We start from the raw sequence: 22,262 nt of genomic DNA on the forward strand, positions 1-22,262 counted from the left end.
GTGATACTTGCCAAAGGGGGCAGTACAAGATATTAACTCTGCAGGGTGCCCAAACTTTTGCAGACTCCATTTTTTTGTTTTCTGTTATTTTGAAAGTGTAAATGATGGAAATAAAATCTAACTTTTGTTGACATATTATAAGATGTAAGAATGTCTAATCTGTAATTTGATGCCTTTTGGAGATTTTTCCATCTTTCCTTGGCTTCTTTATGCACATTAATACAAATTTTTACCTGGGGTGCCCAAACTTTTGATCCCCACTGTAGCTCTTTAAGCCCATCCTCTCAGAATAGATATAGTCATGGCCGTTAATGTTGGCACCCCTGAAATGTTTTAAGGAAATTGAGTATTTCTCACAGAAAGGGATTGCAGTAACACATGTTTTGCTATTCCCTTGTGTATTGGAACTAAACCACAAAAAGGGAGGGGGGGGGGGGAAAGCAAATTGAACATAATGTCACACCAAACTCAAAAAATGGGCTGGACAAAATGATTGGCACCCTTTCAAAATTGTGGAAAAATAAGATTGTTTCAAGCATGTGATGCTCCTTTAAACTCACCTGGGGCAAGAAACAGGTGTGGGCAATATAAAAATCCCACCTGAAAGCAGATTAAAAGGAGAGAAGTTAATTTAGTCTTGGCACTGTGTGCCTTACTAAGCATGGACAACAGAAAGAGGAGAAGACAACTGTCTGAGGATTTGAGCCATCATTGTGAAAAACTATCAATCTCAAGGTTACAAGTCCATCTCCAGAGATCTAGATTTGCCTTTGTCTAGAAGTTTGCAACCCATGGCACTGTAGCTAATCTCCCTGGGCGTGGACGGAAGAGAAAAATTGATGAAAGGTGTCAACACAGGATAGTGCGGATGGTGGATAAGCAGCTCCAAACAAGTTCCAAAGATACTTAAGCTGTTCTGCAGGTTCATGGGGCATCAGTGTTAGCACGAACTATCCGTCGACATTTAAATGAAATTAAACGCTATAGCAGGAGACCCAGGAGGACATAAAAAAGCAAGACTACATTTTGCCAAAAGGAACGTGAGTAAGCCAAAATCCTTCTGGGAAAACGTCTTGTGGACAGAGGAGACCAAGATAGAGCTTTTTGGTAAAGCACATTATTCTACTGTTTACCAAAAATAGAATGAGACCTACAAAGAAAAGAACACAGTACCTAGAGTGAAATATGGTGGAGGTTCAATGATGTTTTGAGGTTGTTTTGCTGCCTCTGGCACTGGGTGCCTTAAAGTTGTGCAAGGCATCATGAAATCTGAGGATTACCAACAGATTTTGGGTCGCACTGTACAGGCCAGTGTCAGAAAGTTGGGTTTGCGTCCGAGATCTTGGGTCTTCCAGCAGGACAATGACCCCAAATATACAGCAAAAAGCACCCAGAAAGGGATGGCAACAAAGCGGTGGAAAGTTCTGAAGTGGCCAACGAGTCCAGATCTAAATCCCATTGAACACCTGTGGGGAGATCTTTAAATTGCTGTTGGGAAAAGGCGCCCTTCCAAGAAGAGAGACCTGGAGAAGTTTGCAAAGGAAGAGTGGTCCAACATTCCGGCTGAGAGGTGTAAGAAGCTTATTGATAGTTATAGGAAGTGACAGATTTGTTGTTTTTTCCAAAGGGTGTGCAACCAAATATTAAGTTAAGGGTGCCAATAATTTTTGGAGTTTGGTGTGACATTATGTCCAAATAGCTTTTTTTCCTCCTTTTTTTGGTTTAGTTCCAATACACACAAAGAGAATAAACGTGTATAGCAAAACATGTGTTACTGCAATCCTTTTCTGTGAGAAATACTTCTTTTTCTTGAAAAATTCCAGGGGTGCCAACATTTACGGCCATGACTGTATGTCCACTGGGGTACCTGAAGCAGTGGATTCCTCAGATAGGTCTAGGATTTTCGTCAAGGGACCTAAGAGATCTAAAAACGATCCTGGATGGTTCTAAAGGAACGATATACTCCTTTTTTTGTTTTTTTTCCTGATTTGTTTAAATTCTTGACTAAAGTGGGGTCAGTCTCAGGAGTGCAATTTTATGGGGTAAGGTTGGTCTAGGGCACTCAACACAGAGTTTACTCCTAGTAGCCCTATCCTAAGATTTTTTCAACCAAAGAGAAAGATATTTAGTTACCTGAGGGTGAGGCAGCCACTCCCCTGATCTAGGGTGTTTTGTGTTTTAAGTAATTTTTTATGATGTTTTAATGAAGAACCGGTATGAATATGCCTGATTTTTTCCATCCCTCTGCAAATTTAGAGGTGGAGTCCTCTGCTGACCAGAACTGGTCAGAAGGTGTAGAGGAACCAACCTTGGCTGACTTAGAAAGAGTATTGCGAGACATTGCCAAGGCAACTGATTTTGCTATAACATCAGGTATAGTGGACATAGCGGAACGAACCGCTGATTGGACTAACTTGTTGACTGACTTGTTGACTGACTCATCCACCATAGATTGAATGAGAGATTCATCAACAAATTCAAATTGGGGGCCTTGGCCATTTTGTTGAACTCCTCATTGGCCATTTTGTATATATGGATTTAAATATATATATATAGAAGATATTGTAGGTAACAATTGTAATAAATGTTGGTCAGACAATTTTTTTTTATTTAACCCCCTTAAGGACCAAGGACGTATGAGTACGTCCTTGGTCCCGCTTCCGTGATATAACGCAGGGTCCCACGGTGACCCTGCATCATATCACGGCGGGCCTGGCGTCATAGTGAAGCCGGGACACGCCGCTAATAGCGTGCGGCACTGATCGCGGTGCCGCGCGCTATTAACCCTAAAAGTGAAAGTAAAAAGTGCCGGTTAGCTCAGGGAGCTCTTGGGGATCGCCGCGGTGAAATCGCGGCATCCCGAACAGCTGTACTACAGGAGGAAGGTCTCTTACCTTCCTTCCTGCAGTCCGATCGCCGATTGAATGCTTCAAGCCTGAGATCCAGGCTTGAGCAATCAATCGCCGAAAACCCTGATCAATGCATCCCTATGGAGATGCATTGAACACTGTTTTAAAGATCAGTAAATGCAATGGGGGCTATAATATTGCAAAAGAAAAGTGTAAAAAAATCATTTATCCTTTGAATTATCCCTTCCCCTAATAAAAGTTTGAATCACCCGGCATTTCCAATAATAAAAAAATACTGTGTAAATAAAAACAAAAATAAACATATGTGGTATCGTCGCGTGCAGAAATGTCCGAATGAAAAAATATATACCGCTAATTAAACCGCACGGTCAATGGCGTATGCACAAAAAAAAATCCAAAGTCCAAAATAGCGTATTTTTGGTCACTTTTTATATCATGAAAAGATGAATAAAAAGCGATCAAAAAGTCAGATCAATACAAAAAATGGTACTGACAAAAACTTCAGATCACGGCGCAAAAAATGAACCCTCATAGCGCCCTGAACACGGAAAAATAAAAAAGTTATAGGGGTCAGAAGATGACTATTTTAACCCCTTAAGGACGCAGGACGTAAATGTACGTCCTGGTGAGGTGGTACTTAACGCACCAGGACGTACATTTACGTCCTGTGCATAACCGCGGGCATCGGAGCGATGCCCGTGTCATGCGCGGCTGATCCCGGCTGCTGATCGCAGCCAGGGACCCGCCGGCAATGGCCGACGCCCGCGATCTCGCGGGCGTCCGCCATTAACCCCTCAGGTGCCGGGATCAATACAGATCCCGGCATCTGCGGCAGTTCGCGATTAAAACGAATGATCGGATCGCCCGCAGCGCTGCTGCGGGGATCCGATCATTCATAACGCCGCACGGAGGTCCCCTCACCTTCCTCCGTGCGGCTCCCGGCGTCTCCTGCTCTGGTCTGTGATCGAGCAGACCAGAGCAGGAGATGACCGATAATACTGATCTGTTCTATGTCCTATACATAGAACAGATCAGTATTAGCAATCATGGTATTGCTATGAATAGTCCCCTATGGGGACTATTCAAGTGTAAAAAAAAATGTAAAAAAAAGTAAAAGTAAAAAAAAAGTGAAAAATCCCCTCCCCCAATAAAAAAGTAAAACGTCCGTTTTTTCCTATTTTACCCCCAAAAAGCGTAAAAAACATTTTTTATAGACATATTTGGTATCGCCGCGTGCGTAAATGTCCGAACTATTAAAATAAAATGTTAATGATCCCGTACGGTGAACGGCGTGAACGAAAAAAAATTTAAAAAGTCCAAAATTCCTACTTTTTTAATACATTTTATTAAAAAAAAAATTATAAAAAATGTATTAAAAGTTTTTTTATATACAAATGTGGTATCAAAAAAAAGTACAGATCATGGCGCAAAAAATGAGCCCCCATACCGCCGCTTATACGGAAAAATAAAAAAGTTATAGGTCATCAAACTAAAGGGATTATAAACGTACTAATTTGGTTAAAAAGTTTGTGATTTTTTTTAAGCGCAACAATAATATAAAAGTATATAATAATGGGTATCATTTTAATCGTATTGACCCCAAGAATAAAGAACACACGTCATTTTTACCAGAAATTGTACGGCGTGAAAACAAAACCTTCCAAAATTAGCAAAATTGCGTTTTTCGTTTTAATTTCCCCACAAAAATAGTGTTTTTTGGTTGCGCCATACATTTTATGATATAATGAGTGATGTCATTACAAAGGACAACTGGTCGCGCAAAAAACAAGCCCTCATACTAGTCTGTGGATGAAAATATAAAAGAGTTATGATTTTTAGAAGGCGAGGAGGAAAAAATGAAAACGTAAAAATTAAATTGTCTGAGTCCTTAAGGCCAAAATGGGCTGAGTCCTTAAGGGGTTAAACGTATACATTTTCTTGCATGTAGTTATGATTTTTTTCTGAAGTAATACAAAATCAAACCTATACAAGTAGGGTATCATTTTAACCGTATGGACCTAGAGAATAAAGATAAAATGTACTACGTAGAAACGGAAGCCCCCAAAAGTTACAAAATGGCTGTATTTTTTCAATTTTGTTGCACAATGATTTTTTTTCCCATTTCGCCGTAGATTTTTGGGTAAAATGACTGATATCATTACAAAGTAGAATTGGTGGCGCAAATAATAAGACATAATACAGATTTTTAGGTGCAAAATTTAAAGAGTTATGATTTTTTTAAAGGTAAGGAGGAAAAAACGAAAGAGAAAAAAAGGAAAAAAAAGGGGTCCTGAAGGGGTTAAGATTATAAATACAATAATGAAGAAACTAAACTCAAAAGAATAACCCCAATGAGGTATAAGCAATGAAATAAATAATAATAAGGAACACCAGGTAAGGGAAGCCAGGTATGAGACAAACTGGAGAGAGAAAAAAATACTAGATAAGCCAGGAGAAATATTAGCCAGGAACAATAGATGGCAGTATATTATAAGAAATAATAATAATAAGTGACTAGAATCACGGAACGCTGACAGGATGACAATTGGGCTTGTGAGGAGAAAATCTTTGTGCCACAGTTGATCACCAGCGGCAAGAGCAAATCTCGTGAGACCCGGCAACTGCCACTTCCAGCAAGAAGGAGACTGCGCTCGCGCTATTAACAACGCAGGGAGCAAATTGCAGAGGAAGAAACGGGACAGGAAAAAAAACAAGCTGATATAAGGTATATGTGTATATGGACCTGAATATGATAAGAAAAAGCAAAAGGTGAAGGAATAAAATGGGACAATGAGGGTAAAGGACTGAAAAGAAAAAATCAGAAACATATATATTTATATATACCTATATATTGAATGACAACATATATGGAGAAAGACCAAAAGAGGGTAAAAAAATATATATATATATATATATATATATATATATATATATATATATATATATATAATATACACACACAAGCAGGAGAATACAGCTACAATTTGTCAGTAAAGAAGAGTTAGCATAATGCGAGCCTCCTAGTCTTGTAATAAAATTAGGCTCATTAGTACATCTATGAATGCTTACAGGACTGTTGTGCACCACAGTTATAAGCAAACAATATAACATCTACCATCTGCTTGATATACCCAATTCCTGGTAAAGAAAACTCAGTGGTAGTGGGAAAACTTGTTGGAGTGTGACAGTTTTAGATTTTAAATTGCAGCTCCTAAAACTGTCACACTCCAACTGACAGCAATGCCAAGAAGTGGGTAATATCAAGAAGGGCAGATTTTTTTATTATTTAATAATTGGAGATTTTCCTAGTCTTGATGACGGAAAATATAGATTTTATTAAAGTCAGGAGGGGAATATTATGCTAATTCTTCTTTACTAGCTCATATAGCAGCAAACAAAGGGTTAAAGAAAAACATAGTGTAGTGCACAACAATTTAGTGTAATCATGCATACAATAAATGTGAACAATATTAAGGGTATGTTCACACTACGGACTTGTAGCTGAATCTCCGCTCGCGGCACTGTGCTGTCACCATTGATGGCTATGCAGTGCTTGCGGACTTCCACGCAAAGAATGAATATGTTCTTTCTTTGTGTGGAACAATTTCAGCGGCGGAATTGTCTGCTGCTGAAATTCCGCTGTGTGAACGGGTCTCGCGGAAGACCCATTCACACAGATGCTAACGTTCACTGTGCGGAATTCCGCAGTGTGAACATATCCTAAGGCAACATCTGATTATATGGTTAAGTCACAATTGAAATATCCTCTTCTTTTAGCAAAGGTTAAGTATCCAACATCAATGAAGAAAACAGGAACTGGAAGAATGAAACTTGACAACGAAGAATCCATCCAGAAGATGGAATAACAGAAGAAAATGATGAATCTTCCATGGAGAATAATTATGCTGAAAAGAGAGAAAAATAGCGATAAAATGGGAAGGGTAACTGGGAGGGATAATATTCGCCTCCTGTCTTTAATAAAATCCATATTTTCCGTCATCAAGACTAGGAAAATCTCCAATTTTATTACAAGACTGGAGGCTCATATTATGCATATTTAAATCTAAACATTAAAATACCATAAAATGGAATGATATAAAATATAGTAAAATTATAATATACATGTAGAGACGTGGAGAAGATTTCAAATAGAAAGTTCGAAAGGTAGACTCCGAAGAACAGTTAGCTGCCTTGAGAATGTTTGATAAAGAACCACAGGCTTGGAATACTTTAGTGGACATAGCCCTTCTAGTAGAATGAGCCTGAAAAATTGAAAGGTCAATGCTAGAAAAAGACATGAGTTGTCTAATCCATCTTGCTAGAGTAGGTGAAGAAACTAGAGCATGTGGTTTACAATATGATAAAAGCAATTGAGAAGAAAGGAGTTTAACAGAATTGGTTTTTGTTCATAAACCTGTAAACAGCGAACAACACATAAATTAGAATTGAGGAAAGGCTGGATAGAAAACTGATTGTAAATTGGTTTTTCAAAAAAAAAATTAACTCCATGAGGGGAGAATTGTCTATGTGAAATATCTCATTTCTTTCAAAAGAGTGTCTGATTTTCGAGAATTAGACATAACAGCATGGTCAATTTGAAAGATAAAAGTTTGAGAGAATCATTCTCATCCAGAAAGTCTATAAAAGCTAGAACTACATTAACATCCCAAGTAGACTGGTATTTAGGTAAGGGAGGTCTCCTGAATTTGATACCTTTCATAAGTCTACAAACTAAAGGATGTTTACCCACAGGTAAAGAATCAGAGTGTGATAGTAAGATAAGGCTGACCTATAAACATTAATGGTGCAATAGGCCTTTCCAGAATCGAAAGAGGTGGAAAGAAAATTCAAGATGCTAAAGATAGAGGAATGAAAGGGATCCAAATCCCGTTGTGAGCACCAATGTACCCAAATATTCCAAGCAGATCAGTAAGTTGACTTGGTACCTGGGGCCCAAGCTCCTGATAAGAGTTCTGTAGATGATTGAGAAAGTTCAAAGAAAGATGAGGAAGGCCCGATATCTGCCATGCAATTAGACATAAAGAATCCGAAAGAACAAGAGGGTGAGGATTCCCTGATGGATCTAAGAGAATTGATTGAAAGCAAGGAAGGAGATGAGGGTATTCTATGCACATTCCTAGGATCTGAGGGAACCAAGCTTGAGTTGGCCACCAATGAGTTATGATGATCAGAGTTGATTTCAACATCCAAGTTTGGAGAAGAACTCGAGGAATCATTGCAAAGGGAGGAAAAGCATAAAGAGTTCCCTCTGGCCAAATTTGACGTAATGCGTCCACTCCTGAGGCCTCTGGATCTGGGCGCCAACTGAAAAATTTTGGGAGTTGGCGAATGAGTCAAGATGCGAAGAGGTCCATTTGAAGGGGACCCCATAGATTGTTGATTTGAGAGAAAATGGGAGGATCCAAATGCCAATCGCTATAATCGGATAGGAATAGTGAATTCCAATCCGCAGCAGAGTTTGAGAGACCTGGAAGGTATTCTGCTTTGAGGACAATATCCTTGTCCAAACAGAAATGCCAAAAATCCTTTGTAATATCAGATAAAATTTGATCTTTCTTTTTCACTAAAAATATATTGCTTAAAAAGAGGTTTGGATGTGGAGAGACCGGAACAATGGCATTTTTTAGAGATAATTCTTCTATTTCTGAGTCTACGAGAAGTTGATCTTCCTTAAAAAATTTAATGGGATGAGGAAGATGTGTTTGAATGGGAAAACTTACAAATTCTATCTGGAATCCTATAATGGCTTGTAACACCCAAGCATCTGAAGTTATCATGGACCAAACTTGGGGAAAAATACTTTAATATGCCTCTGAGAGGAATGTGGGAAAAAGGTGAAAATATTATACTTACCTGATGAAGGTCTGGACTTGGAAAATCCCCATGGCCTCTGGGTTTCCATGGTCGTCCTCTATACGCAGGGGTCTCAAACTCGCGGGCCATTTGCGTCCCGCGGAACGAAAGTTTGTGGCCCGAACCAGGTATATGTAATTTGTATTGCCCGACGCCCGGGACATGCAGTTCCGGGTGCCAGGCAGATAACTTCTTCAGGCATTTAGCCCTGCTTCGGGCAAGCAGCGCTAAATGCCAGAAGGCTTCACTTACCCCGCCCTCCTCCACGTCTCCGGTTGGCCGGCCCGAGTCTGATGAGGGACATCGCACATCTGACGTCCCTCTGCAGATCCGCACAGGATGACGTCAGTGGCGTCACTGTTCAGGCCACCGCCGGAGAGGAGAAGCGCAGGACAGGTAAGTGTGTCTGTGTGTGTGTGTCTGTGTGTGTGAGTCTTGGGGGGGGGGGGGGCGACCATTCTACCTAATGTGGGGAGCCTGCTACTACCTAATGTGGGGAACCTGCTACTAACTAATGTGGGGAACCTGCTACTACCTAATGTGGGGAACCTGCTACGACCTAATGTGGGGAACCTGCTTCTACCTAATGTGGGGAACCTGCTGCCTACCTAATGTGGGGAACCTGCTGCCTACCTAATGTGGGGAACCTGCTGCCTACCTAATGTGGGGAACCTGCTACTACCTAATGTGGGGAACCTGCTGCCTACCTAATTTGGGGAACCCCCAGAAGTAGCACCCCCATCATCCGTCAGCTCATGCTATTACCACACGGGGTAGGGGAAATGGGGGGGGGGGGGGTTGCTGGTGGATGATGGGGGTGCTACTGGTAGATAAGGGGCGCATGATGGGGGCATTATATGTAAGGAGCGCATGCCGCCCAGCTGCTACCTCCAGTGGCCCCCCGGATAATTTGAGTTGAGACCCCTGTCTATACGGGAAGAATGGAGTTTGAGGAAATGGTCCTGTAGAGTGGTTTTTCTTTAACCCTTTGTTTGCTGCTTTATGAGCTAGTAAAGAAGAATTAGCATATGAGCCTCCAGTCTTGTAATAAAATCAGAAATTAAACAGACATATATTTTGTGAATATTATGTGAACACTTAATTTATTTCCCCATTATATCTGATTGAACATGTTAACATAGTTAAACTATGCCGTTTGTATCCTTTACCTTAATTTTTATAGTTTAGTCATGTTGTAACATAATATCCCTCCTTTCTTCCAGCTGATGGTAGCAGAGAAGACGGGCATAATCCGAATCTACGATTTGACTAGACGTCAAGCCATACTGTCACTTGAATCCATGCAGATGCCACTTATGTCGGTAGACTGGTGCTTACAAAATACATTCAGAGTAGGAGCAGTTGCAGCAAATGACTGGTTAATTTGGGAAATGCCACGCTCCAGGTTAGTGACTACTTTTAGGGCTATCTTTTACATACGTAGGGTGAGTTTAGATCATGATAGGTACTCTTTAATATTACTTCTCTATCTAGAAGTCTAATGTATAAGTCTAGGTTTGGTGAATGCTAGGAGAACGTTGGGTGGAGAAGGGTAATGCCATGGAGATTTTTTCAGGGTTTGGCCTAGACCATTAATTCCAGTAAAGGGAAATCTTAATGCTTTAGTATACCAAGACATTTTGGACAATTGTATGCTTCCAACTTCATGAGAACAGTTTTAGTTTGGCCTTTTTCTGTTCCCCATGACTGTACCCCAGTGCAAAAGCATGGACCATAAAGGCCTGGTTGGGTGAATTTGGTGTGAAAGAACTATAATATCCTGCACAGAGCCTGTCCTTAGCTACATCCAATGCCTTTGGGTGTACTATAACAAATATTGGGAGCCAGGGCCTCTTGTCCATCACCAGTGTCTGACCCTACATATGCTCTTCTGGATAAATAGCCAAAATTCTGACAGCCACACTGTCAAGACTGCATAGGGAGAGGGGACCAACAGCATATTAAAGGGGTACTCCGGTGGAAAACAATTTAAAAAAAATTCAAATCACCTGGTGCCAGAAAGTAAAACAGATTTGTAAATTACTTCTATTAAAACATCTTACAGGAATACTGTAGTGGAAAATAACTTATGCCCCCTATGTATCCCATAGAGATACATGGAGGGGGGCGTGTCAACCACCACGTCATACGGAGATGGAACGCTCCCTTCCTGCGGACTTCACGGGCCCCATACAGGAGATCGTGGGACGTCCCAATGGTCGGACCCCCCTTCGGATAGGGGATAAGTTATGTTCCACTTTATCTTTAATCCTTCCAGTATTTTCAGCTGCTGTATGCTCCAGAGGAAGTTGAATTGTTCATTTCTATCTGACCACACTGCTCTCTGCTGACACCTCTGTCCATGTCAGGAACTGTCCGGAGCAGGAGAGGTTTACTATGGGGATTTGCTCCTACTCTGGACAGTTCCTGACATGGACAGAGTTGTCAGCAGAGAGCACTGTGGACAGACAGAAATGAACAACTCAACTTCCTCTGTAGTATACAGCAGCTGATAATTTCTGGAAGGATTAAGATTCTTTAATAGAAGTAATTTACAAATCTGTTTAACTTTCTGGAGCCATTTGATTGTTTTCCACCAGAGTACCCGTTTAATGCCTGTTTAAGCTCCCATTCATGTATTGTTGAAGTGTTCTAATACTTTTGTCTTTAGGGTGCACTCACACATGCCTATTTTCTGCTGCAGATTTTGCCCAATGGGCAGCAAAATATGCAGCAAAAATACACACGTTTGAACATACCCTTAAAATGTATTCCTTTTTATGATGGGGGAAAAAACATTAGCCTAAATCCGAGCAACCCCTCTAATTATTTTTGGGGAAACATCTTTTATAATTGAAATAAACTTATGTTTGAAAATAGTATTAACATATTTTATTTATTTTAGCTACCCTCAAGATAATAAGCCTGTGCATGCAGACAGAGCAAAATGCTTCAAGTAGGTTTTTCTTTACACTATTTTCACTTTTTCTGTTGTTTGCTGTGTCTACTATGCATATAATACCCCAAGTAAAACTAGAAATATTAGAAGTTGAAGATGTCTTGAGATTATTTTAGCACCACTTGGCTGCTGTTCTTGCATTTTATGCCCATGGCTTTGCTGTTTATTGACTACTTAGTGCAGAGCTCTTCTATGTATGGATACAGTACTTGTAATAAAATGTAAGCAAATGCAGCAACCTCCAGGGATCCATTTTAAGACATTAGGACATGCATATTACTTTGTAAATGTAACTTTCTGATTTAGAGATTAAAAAAACTGTGAGAGAGAGAGAGGTATCTGTGCAGACAGGAAGTGCAATGTGACCCATCAGGATTCTAACAAAACAAAAGCAATGACCTGGTTGCAGCCCCACAGTTTCTGTGACTTGACAAACAATGATAACATAGAGTTAAAGGGCACCTGTGGCACTGAAAATGCAGTCCAATCTGCAGTCATCATATTATAGAGAAGGAGGAGCTGATCAGATTGACACAGTTTTTGGACAAAATTTGAGAATAACCTATTTATTGAGGTAAATCTGAGCTAAGTAGTCAAGTGGGTGGTGCTAGTCACTGACAGCTATCTGTGTGTCAGTACAAATAGAAAAGGCTGTCAGCCAGAGTACGACCATCCACTTGACTTCTTATCCCAGAATTTACAGAGATTGAATAAATGACAAGTTATTCTGCAATTTTGCTCACTAAACTAAATATCAATCTGATCAGCTCCTTCTACTCTCTACATGAGGCCTGCAGACTGGACGGAGTGATCAGTAGGTTCTCTTTAGGAAGAAAGAAAGGTCTGCAATAAAAAACATGAACCAGAAATTAAAGGGGTTGACCAGAGCACGCTTGGAAAAAAATGTAAGGATAAGTATCATGAAAAAAAACGTATCCCCTATCCGAGCGCTGGGCCCCCGCAATCTCCTGTTTAGAGCCCCAGCTCTCCTATACAGCGGCACATCACGACCCCTGCCCAAAGCGAGGGCCGCCACGCCCCTCTATATAGTTCTATGGTAGAGCCGAAGTTTGTCAAACGGCTCTCCCACAGAGCTATATGGAGGGGACGTGGCCGCTTCGGGCAGGGGGCGTGACGTGCCGCTGTATAGGAGAGCCAGGGCTCTAAACAGGAGAGTAGCTGCTTTTTTGTTCTGGCCACTCTGCCATAAAACCCAGATTGTAGAGTGTTGCAGTGATGACTGACCTTCTGGAAGATTCTGTAGTATAAAGCAGCTGATAAGTACTGGAAGGAGTAATATTGTTAAATAGAAGTAAGGCTGGGGTCACATCACGTTTTCTCCCATACGGGAGCGCATACGGCAGGGTGGAGCTAAAACCTCGCGCTCCCGTATGCCTTTCTATGCGCTCCGGTATGTAATTTATTTCAATGAGCCGACCGCAATGAAACATTTGGTCCGGTCGGCTCATTTTTGCGCCGTATGCGCTTTTACAACTGGACCTAAAACGTGGTTGACCACAGTTTTAGGTCCGGGGAAAAAGCGCATACAGCGCAAAAATGAACCGACCGGACCGAACGTTTCACGGTGGTCGGCTCATTGAAATGAATTACATACCGGAGCGCATAGAAACGCATATGGGAGCGCAAGGTTTTAGCTCCACCCTGCCGTATGCGCTCCCGTATGGGAGAAAACGTGATGTGAACCAGCCCTAATCTGTATATAATTTTCTGGCACCAGTTGTTTTGAAAACTTTTTTTCCACTGGACTACCCTTTTAAGGTAAAATGAAAGGTGTCAATACAAAGTACAATTGGTCTCGCAAAAAACAAGCCGTAATATGGCTTGTAGATAGAAACAGAGTAATGTCTTTTAGAAAACAAGGTGGAAAAACATGAAAATGTAAGGGTTAAAGGGGTTATCCAGGAATAGAAAAATAGAGCCAATTTCATGCCACTGAGCTGCAATGCCGCACACAACCTGAGGACAGGTGTGGCGCTGTTTTTGAAAGAAATTAGCTCTGTTTTTCTAATCCTGGATAACACGTTAACAAAGACTTTAACTTATCCACGGTTTTAGTCTTCAGGATTTTCTGCATGTTTTTAAAACAGATAGTAGTGTGTAAATCCTGCAGCATTGTTCCATTTTTGGCAGAGTAACTAATGTTTGGGGGGGGGTTGTTATCACTAATGTTTGTGTTCTACTGCAGAGCAAAGCTGAAGCCAGTAAAACCTTCTTTATATACTCTGTTTCTCAGTTTTAATTGCAGTAGGACACAAAATATGAACAAAGTAAAGTGATTAAAGCATAAATCCAGCGATTTTCCAGCAGGGCATCATTCTGAAATTCCTGAGCAACTTTAGAGCCTGAGACTAGCGAGATCTGCATACGGATTTGCCAGAGGCCCCATAGACTAGCTTGGGATTTCCGGCAAATCTGGATCCAAATTGCGATAGTGTTGGCTCTGAAGTTGCTTTGTAATTTTGAAAAGATATCCTGCCGCCGGAGCATTACTGGATGTACAGTTTAATCTTCCTCTATTCTCCTATTTTGTGTAATACTGAAATTAAATCTGAGAAAGAGTTTATAAAGAAGGCTTTTTGTGTGACCCATGAGAACAATTCCTTAATGTTCTGTATTTTGTAAGACAACTGGCTGCAGCAGAAGCCTTACCCTGCAGTAGAACACACACTGATAAGCATCTCTCCCCCATCAGTTACGCGGCCATAAATAAGCACCCTCTAAGGCAAGACATTGACATTATTATTTTTTTTTTGTTTTCCCTCAATGAATGTTTAAGGCATTTTAAATTGATATACCATGAATGGTGCTGTTGGGCCATTACACTCTATAACAATTATGATTTAAGATTAGTAGTTGATGTATTACAAATTAATTTTATTACCGTCAAATGCTGGTGTTGTCATATGAATTTCTATCCGTATATTTTAGGTGGTCCAAGTGCAATGAAAACCTATTTGCCACTACTGGATGTCCAGGAAAGATGAGCACTCAACTTCTTATCCATCATTTAGGACACCCCCATGTAAGACAATCTAACTAAAACTATTTTCTAATTGTAACACTGCACTGGCAGGAAATGTTTATTTGCTCTGCAGTAGGTGGTGCGAATAGGTGGGCATTTGATGTAAATTTGGTGGTGTTACTGAAATGTATGTATGGAGTCTGACAACAATGCTGTGAGTCAAAAACATTATTAACAATAATTATTTTAGTAATGTCTATTTAGAATCATTGTGTTTTGTCATTTGAGTTTTTGACAACTCCCCACCCAAGCTTATGGACATGCAAAAGGACAGTATATAAAATACATAGGTACAAATGTATCAGTGCGCCTGGTAAGGAGTGAGACAATAGAACACCACTGGAGGACACAGAAATAAGCAAAACAAGGAATAGTGGGGATGCTATATATAATATCCATGTAAGATGTCTCATAACAGAAACAGATTTTTTTTTATCCACTTCCTGACCCATGACGTACATTTATGTAATGGGGTGGGTTAGGGAGTATAGCGTGGGCACAGTTACCAAACATGGCACCAATGAAAACAAGCCTGCCCCCAGCTCTGTTGACAAAATGAGAATATGGTTACACACAATTTTTTGTAGTATGGCTCTCAGAAGACTGGCATGCTAAAAAAATAAAAAATACAATTACTGTGTCTCACTGTAAAGCATTCTCATCAGCTTAGATATTTACCATATACCCTTTTTTTCAGCCCATCCTTATTGGCACCGCTCCTGTGAGTTCTGGACTCAGCTGGCACCGATGTCTGCCTCTTTGTGTTGTTGGGGGATACCGCAAGCTTTTCTTCTGGCTTACAGAAATGTAACTGTACAGAAAATATTAATCTCATAAAGACCAGGCTATGTTACACCTTCAATAAGCTTTCCAGGATGTGAAGAAAATTGGCTAAACAGAGGAAATCATATAAAAAACAAAAGAACCTATACTATACCGCCTGACAGATCGGCTGCTGCCACAATGCCTCCAGCCAGCTTTCATTTACCTTGCTGCTGCCCACGACATGGGGAAAACCCTTTAAGAATCAAGGGACATTTTACAGCTCTCCCATTTGTTATGTAAAGGATTATATCTTTGTACATAGTTTATAAAACCCTGTTATTTTTTTCACAGTTTTTCAGAACAAATGGGGCTTTTGTTTAGAGGTATACTCTGATATATTTTCTACTTCTAAAGCAGAAAAAATGGGGGAAAAAATCTAATTATTTTAAGAGCGGTAGTTTCCAAATAAATTGTACTTTTTCCAAATCAAATGTGTATTATTTCATTTACCCCAAATACAAGGACACCAAGTATGTGGTCTTTGTTTTTATTTTTGTTTTAGATAACTATATTGTCCAAAATGTTAATATATTTTCCAGTGTAATTACATTTCTGATTCAATGACACAAGTGTAATGGCTTTAACTCCTTAAGGAATAAGCCCATTTTGACCTTAAAGGGGTACTCCGGCGCTAAGACATCTTATCCCTATCTAAAGGATAGGGGATAAGATGGATCCTGCCGCTGGCGACCCCCGTGATCTTGCATGCAGCACCCCGTTAGAATCAGTCCCCAGAGCATGTTCGCAGCTGTCACGCCCCCCTCCCATAGGCTTGCGTTGAGGGGGTGGAGCGTGACGTCACAATGCTCCGTCCCTGTGATCGCCAGTAATCAGACCCGCAGCGAACACGCTCCAGGGACTGATTTTAACGGGGTGCTGCATGCAAGATCACGGGGGTCCCCAGCGGCGGGACCCCCGTGATCAGGCATCTTGTCCCCTATCCTTTGGATAGGGAATAAGATGTCTTAGCACTGGAGTACCCCATTAAAGCACAACTGTCATGAACTCCGGGCTATATAGCCTACACACAGCCTTTGTACTGTGTGCAGATGGTGTGTACAGCACAGTTTTTAACTTGTTTCTGACGACTTTTATCACCCCAAAAAAATGCTTTTGATCGCAGCCACACACAGTCAGATAGGTGTGCCCCACCGCCACGCCCACCTCCCCATAGGTCAGCGCTGGGACCGTTCTGTGATTGACACACAGGTCCCAGCGCATGTGCCCCTCAGCTCAGCTAACGTGCGAGCCAAAAACAAGTTTATTCTGATAGGCACCTTTTATGTACTGTACTCCATGCCTGCTATCCTCTTGCATCTTCCTTCTTCTCTCCTGCAAACATGCGCAGGACAGTTCCCATTACTAAAGGCAGAGAGGACGTGCACTGAGGAAGCAGGCGGCAGGAGTGAGTGCTTGCCTGGAACATATGCCGCGGCGCTTGTTAGCTAAGCTGAGGGGCGCATGTGCTGGGACCTGTGTGTCAATCACACAGCTGTCCAAGTGCTGATGTACAGGGGTGGGAGTGGCGGCAGCGGGGCATAGCGTTCCTCCCGCCATGCCTATCAGACTGTGTGTGGCTGCGATCAAAAGCATTTTTTGGGGTGATAAAAAGACGGCAGAAATATGGTAGAAAAACGGTGCTGTACACATCTGCATACAGTAGGTTATATAGCTCGGAGTTCATGACAGTTACGCTTTAAGGACACTCCTTTACTTTATACATTAATAACTCTGGGATGCTTTTACTTATGAATATGATTGAGAGATTGTTTTTTCATAACATATTCTACTTTAACAGTAGTAAATTTTTGTCGATACTTGCATCATTTCTTGGTGAAAAATAAAAAAAAAATGAAAAATTTGAACATTTTGCATTTTTCTAACTTTGAAACTCTCTGCTTGTAAAGGAAAATAGATATGCCAAATAAATGATATATTGATTCACATAAACAATATGTCTACTTTATGTTGGTATCCTAAAGTTGACATGTTTTTTTACTTTTTGAAAACATTAGAGGGCTTCAAAATTTAGCAGCAATTTTCCAATTTTTCATGAAAAATTCATAATCTGAATTTTTCAGGGGCCAGTTCAGTTTGAATTGGATTTGAGGGGCCTTTCTGTAAAAATCCCTCAATGTACCCCATTATAGAAACTGCACCCCTAAAAGTGTTCAAAATGACATCCAGAAAGTTTAACCCTTTAGGTTTTTCACAGGGATAGCAGCAAAGTTGAGGAGAAAACTCAATCTCAATTTTTTGCAGTAACATGTTCTTGTAGCCCCTTTTTTTTATTTTTACAAGGCTTAAAAGATGGAAAAGCCTTATATGTGGTCGTAAAGTTCTCTGCGTGCACAATACAGGGATAAGAAGGGAAGGAGCAACTTTGGGATTTTGGAGATAGAATTTTTGCTGAAATGGTTTTTGGGGGGGCATGTCGCATTTAGGAAGCCCCCAGAACAACAACAACAAAAAAAAACATGGCACAATATTTAGGAAACTACACCCCTCAAGAAATGTAACAAGGGGTACAGTGGGCCTTAATGCCCCACAGGTGTTTGACAAATTTTCGTTAAAGTTGGACGTGAAAATGAATTTTTTTTTTTTCACTAAAATGCTGGTGTTACCCCAAATTTTTCATTTTCACAAGGGGTAATAGGGGAAAGAGCCACCCCATTTCTTCTGGGTATGGAAATACCCCATACGTAGATGTAAAGTGCTCTGCGAGCACACTACAGGGCTCAGAAGAGAAGGAGCTAAATTTGGCTTCTGGAGAGATAATTTTGCTGAAATGGTTTTTGGGGGGCATGTCGCATTTAGGAAGCCCCCATGGTGGCAGAACAGTAAAAAAAAACACCCCCCCCCCCCCCCATGGCACACTATTTGGGAACCCCTTAAAGAACGTAAACAATGGGTACATTGGGCCTTAACGCCCCACAGGTGTCTGACGAATTTTCATTGAAGTTGAATGTGAAAATGAAAAATACATTTTTTTCACTAAAATGCTGGTGTTACCCCAATTTTCCATTTTTACAAGGGATATTTGGAGAAAAGCCCCCAAAATGTGTAACCCCATTTCTTCTGAGTATGGAAATACCCCATATATGGATGTAAAGTGATCTGCGGGCGCACTACAGGGCTCAGAAGAGAAGGAGCGCCATTGGGCTTTTGGAGAGAGAATTTGGCTGGAATTGAAGTCGAGGGACATGTGCGTTTGCAAAGCCTCCATAGTGTTAGAACAGTGGAACCCCTCAAATGTGACCCTATTTTGTAAACTACACCCCTCTCGGTATGTAACAAGGGGTGCAGTGAGCATTTACACCCCCACTGGCATTTCACAGATTTTTGGAACAGTGGGCTTTAACAATGAAAAACTAAATTTTTCATTTTCACGGACCACTGTTCCAAAAATCTGTCAGGCACCTGTGGGGGGTGTAAATGCTCACTGCACCCCTTGTTACATACAGTGAGGGGTGTAGTTTCCAAAATGGGGCACATGTGGGTTTTTAGTTTTTACCTCTGGTACGATCAGCCACCCCTATGCAAATCCCGAATTTAGACCTCAAATGGTGCTCTCTCACCCCTGAGCCATGTTGTCCGTCCGCAGGGCACTTTACGGCTACATTTTGTGTTACTTATTTTGGGGGTCGCTTTTTCTCCTTTTACCTCTTGTGAAAATAAAAAGGAAAAACCCAGCATGTAAGTGTAAAAAAAAAAAATTAAAAAATATTTTCAACAAACATGCTGGTGTAGCCCCAATTTTTTTTATTTTCAGAAGTGGTAAAAGGAAATATCCCATATATGGCACTAAACTGTTGCCTTGAAATACGACAGGGCTCCGGATTGAGAGAGCGCCATGCACATTTGAGGCCTAAATTAGGGATTTGCATAAGGGCAGCAGAGGCTATATTCAGACGGTGGAATGTCCCCATGGAAAATTTCCGTGAGGACATTCCAGACAGCGGAGCACTAACAGAACAACCCGGCACTATGAGTGCTCGGAAATGTGCTGTGTCATAAACGGCAATGCATTTCTATGTGGACTCCGCAGAAAGAATGGACATGTCTATGCTTACTGAGGGCTCCGGAATTGGAATTTCTGCCGTGTGCACAAGAAAGCATCTGGGTGCTGGGCCGCAAAAGTTAGTTTGAGCTGCCATCAAATTGACAAAGTCCTCACTGAAAAACATTGCAAAGTCCATTTCAGTGAGGACTGTGGGGTCAATTTGGATTCCTGGGCAGCCAATAAACCCAGGAATCAGTGGCTCAGTCATCCAGGACTGGGGTCCTGGCGGGGTCACCTATATGGTGAGACGGGGAATTGTATAGGGGACAGGGTCACTATTATGGGGGACCTCTACTGGTATTGTCCTGCCGCGCCACCTTCTAGGGGGCTCATCATCACTGGAGGAGAAAGAAATGTGGGCTATTTCTCCTCTCCTTCACTGGCGGTCTCAGGGTCGGAAGCAAGCGTACGGCGTCTGCCCCCTCAACCGAAAAGCCTTTGGGGTATTTATTTTATTTGGGGGGGGTACATGTGTAAATGTAGTGTTTTCACTTTATTTCAATGTGTAGTGTAGTGCTTTTTACATTGACTGTAGGCTTTTTTTTTTTTTATTACTTTTTTTTGCACTTTTTGGGGAGTGTATGCGGTCAGTGCCACCAGTGACTGTTCTGCGTTGTGTGGCCAGACCAAACTCCATGTTCAGACTGTGCCGATTGCTGATCAGTGAATTATTAGTGATCAGCACTTTTTTGGGTGCAGGTTTTTTTTTTGTGCGCTTATTTTTTGGGCGTTTGTGGTCCGTGCTACCAGCGACTGTTCTGCGCTGTGTGGCCAGACCGCAAACTCCCCCCCCAAAAAAATAATTCACTGATCAGCAATCAGCGTAGTCTGCACACAGGGTACGGTCCGTCCACACAGAGCAGAACAGGTCCTGGTGGCATTTACCGCATATGCCCCCCAAGAAAGTGCAAATAAAGAAAACCGGCACCCCATAAAAAGCTAGGGGCATGCAGCAGACCAGTGGTCGCCAAGGTGTGGCCCTCCAAATGTGGCAAAACCAACTCCCAGCATGCCCAGACAGACACACACCGGTATTGCCGCACACCCGATTGCTGACAGGGTTAATCAAATGGGGTTCTGGGGTGTCAGGCGGAAGTGGTCTCCCGCCGGACACCCCGGGACATTAGCTGATTAACCCGATCAGCGCCATGAGAGAGCATATGTAATGAACTATATATTATATATATATATATATATATATATATATATAATCCTAGAGAAATCAGGATTAAGCACTGACTATTGCACGTGTCATTACCAGCCTGGCATGGCTGGAAAAAAGTCCATAACAACAATGGGACACAGCAAATGAGGCGTCAGAGATCCAGGATATTAAAGAATGGCTTCTGAGTTTATTCCACAAAGTAGATACATGTGCAACGTTTCGGCGTGGAGCCTTTGTCAAGCATTCCGCCTAATATATATAATTAGGCGGAATGCGAGAAGGTATCGTGTCTTTTGCTATTATATATTATATATAGCGTTCTGCAGGAAAGGGTAAAAGAAGGTACCCTATTTTAAACAATAGGTTCACCAGTACATTTATATACAGTTGCCGGTGTCCAGTACTTTTAGATTTCTTTTCTGCAATTTGTTAAAAAGGAAAATAAAAAACACAAAACAAATGACCCCAGTTTACTTTATGCAAATCTTTTTGTGCTCAGAAATACCCAATGAAGGACATTTATCATTGTTGCTTTGGTAAGAGAGTTCTGTAGTTTTTTTTTTGCTTATGTGTGAGATTTATTATACTATCACAGGGGGTTGATAAGTTTGGCTCACATAAGCAAAAAACAATAAATCACTTTTGAATACCATTTTTCTTAGCACACATATGCAAAAAACCAATAAATGACTTTTTAGAATATCAATTTATAACCCCACCTCGCAGCTGTGAAAAAAAAAGTGTGGTGTGTTTTACCACTTTCACCCTAATTGTACTGACCCATTTTTTTAGTTTTTTTCCTCATTTAAGATCCGTGTATTCTGTGGACTTCTTCAGATTCGGTGGACTACGATGACCAGCGTTTATTTTGGTTTAAAGGGGAACTCCGGTGGAAACAAGTAGAAAACAAATGTTTTCAAATCAACTGGTGCCATAAAGTTAAACAGATTTGTAAATTGCTTCTATTAAAAAAATCGTAATCCTTCCAGCACTTATCAGCTGCTATATACTACAGAGAAATTTGTGAATTTATTTTATGTCTGACCACAGTGTCCTCTGCTGACAACACCTCTGTCTGTGTCAGGAACTGTCCAGATTAGAAGCAAATCCACATAGCAATCCTTTTATGCTCTGGACAGTTCCTGACACGGACAGTGGTGGTGGGTACCAGGGTAATAATTGGGGATTAGTGCTAGCTGTTTTGGGTGCTAACACTAAGCCACAGCTTAGTAATAGAGTCAATCTATAAGACAGATTCCACTACTAAGCCTGAAAAGTAAATAAAATAAAAAGTACTTTTATTTAAAAAAAAAAAAAAAAAAAATCCCCACAAGCCCTAGTTAACTATTTTATTAACCGTAAACACAAAAAAAAAAAATGCTGGTCATCGTAGTACTCTACCGAATCCAAAGCAGTCCACATGATACACTGATCTGAAATGAGAAAATAAAATAAATAAAAAA

General features: G+C 41.0%; 1 protein-coding gene across 2 annotated transcripts in view; it reads left to right on the forward strand.

Moving 5' to 3' along the window:
* NUP37 (nucleoporin 37) overlaps positions 1-16,215 on the forward strand; it is a 66,551-nt gene extending 50,336 nt beyond the window's left edge. For both annotated transcript variants that reach the window (XM_056574556.1, XM_056574557.1), the window contains exons 7-10: positions 9,968-10,149; positions 11,650-11,700; positions 14,653-14,746; positions 15,444-16,215. In XM_056574556.1, coding sequence (XP_056430531.1) covers positions 9,968-10,149; positions 11,650-11,700; positions 14,653-14,746; positions 15,444-15,557 — 441 coding nt within the window. In that variant the 3' untranslated portion in view covers positions 15,558-16,215. The remainder of the gene's footprint in view (positions 1-9,967; positions 10,150-11,649; positions 11,701-14,652; positions 14,747-15,443) is intronic.
* Positions 16,216-22,262: the final 6,047 nt, after the last annotated feature.

The sequence above is a fragment of the Hyla sarda genome, chromosome 4, assembly GCF_029499605.1.
Source record: "Hyla sarda isolate aHylSar1 chromosome 4, aHylSar1.hap1, whole genome shotgun sequence".
In the NCBI taxonomy this organism is placed as follows: Eukaryota; Metazoa; Chordata; class Amphibia; order Anura; family Hylidae; genus Hyla; species Hyla sarda.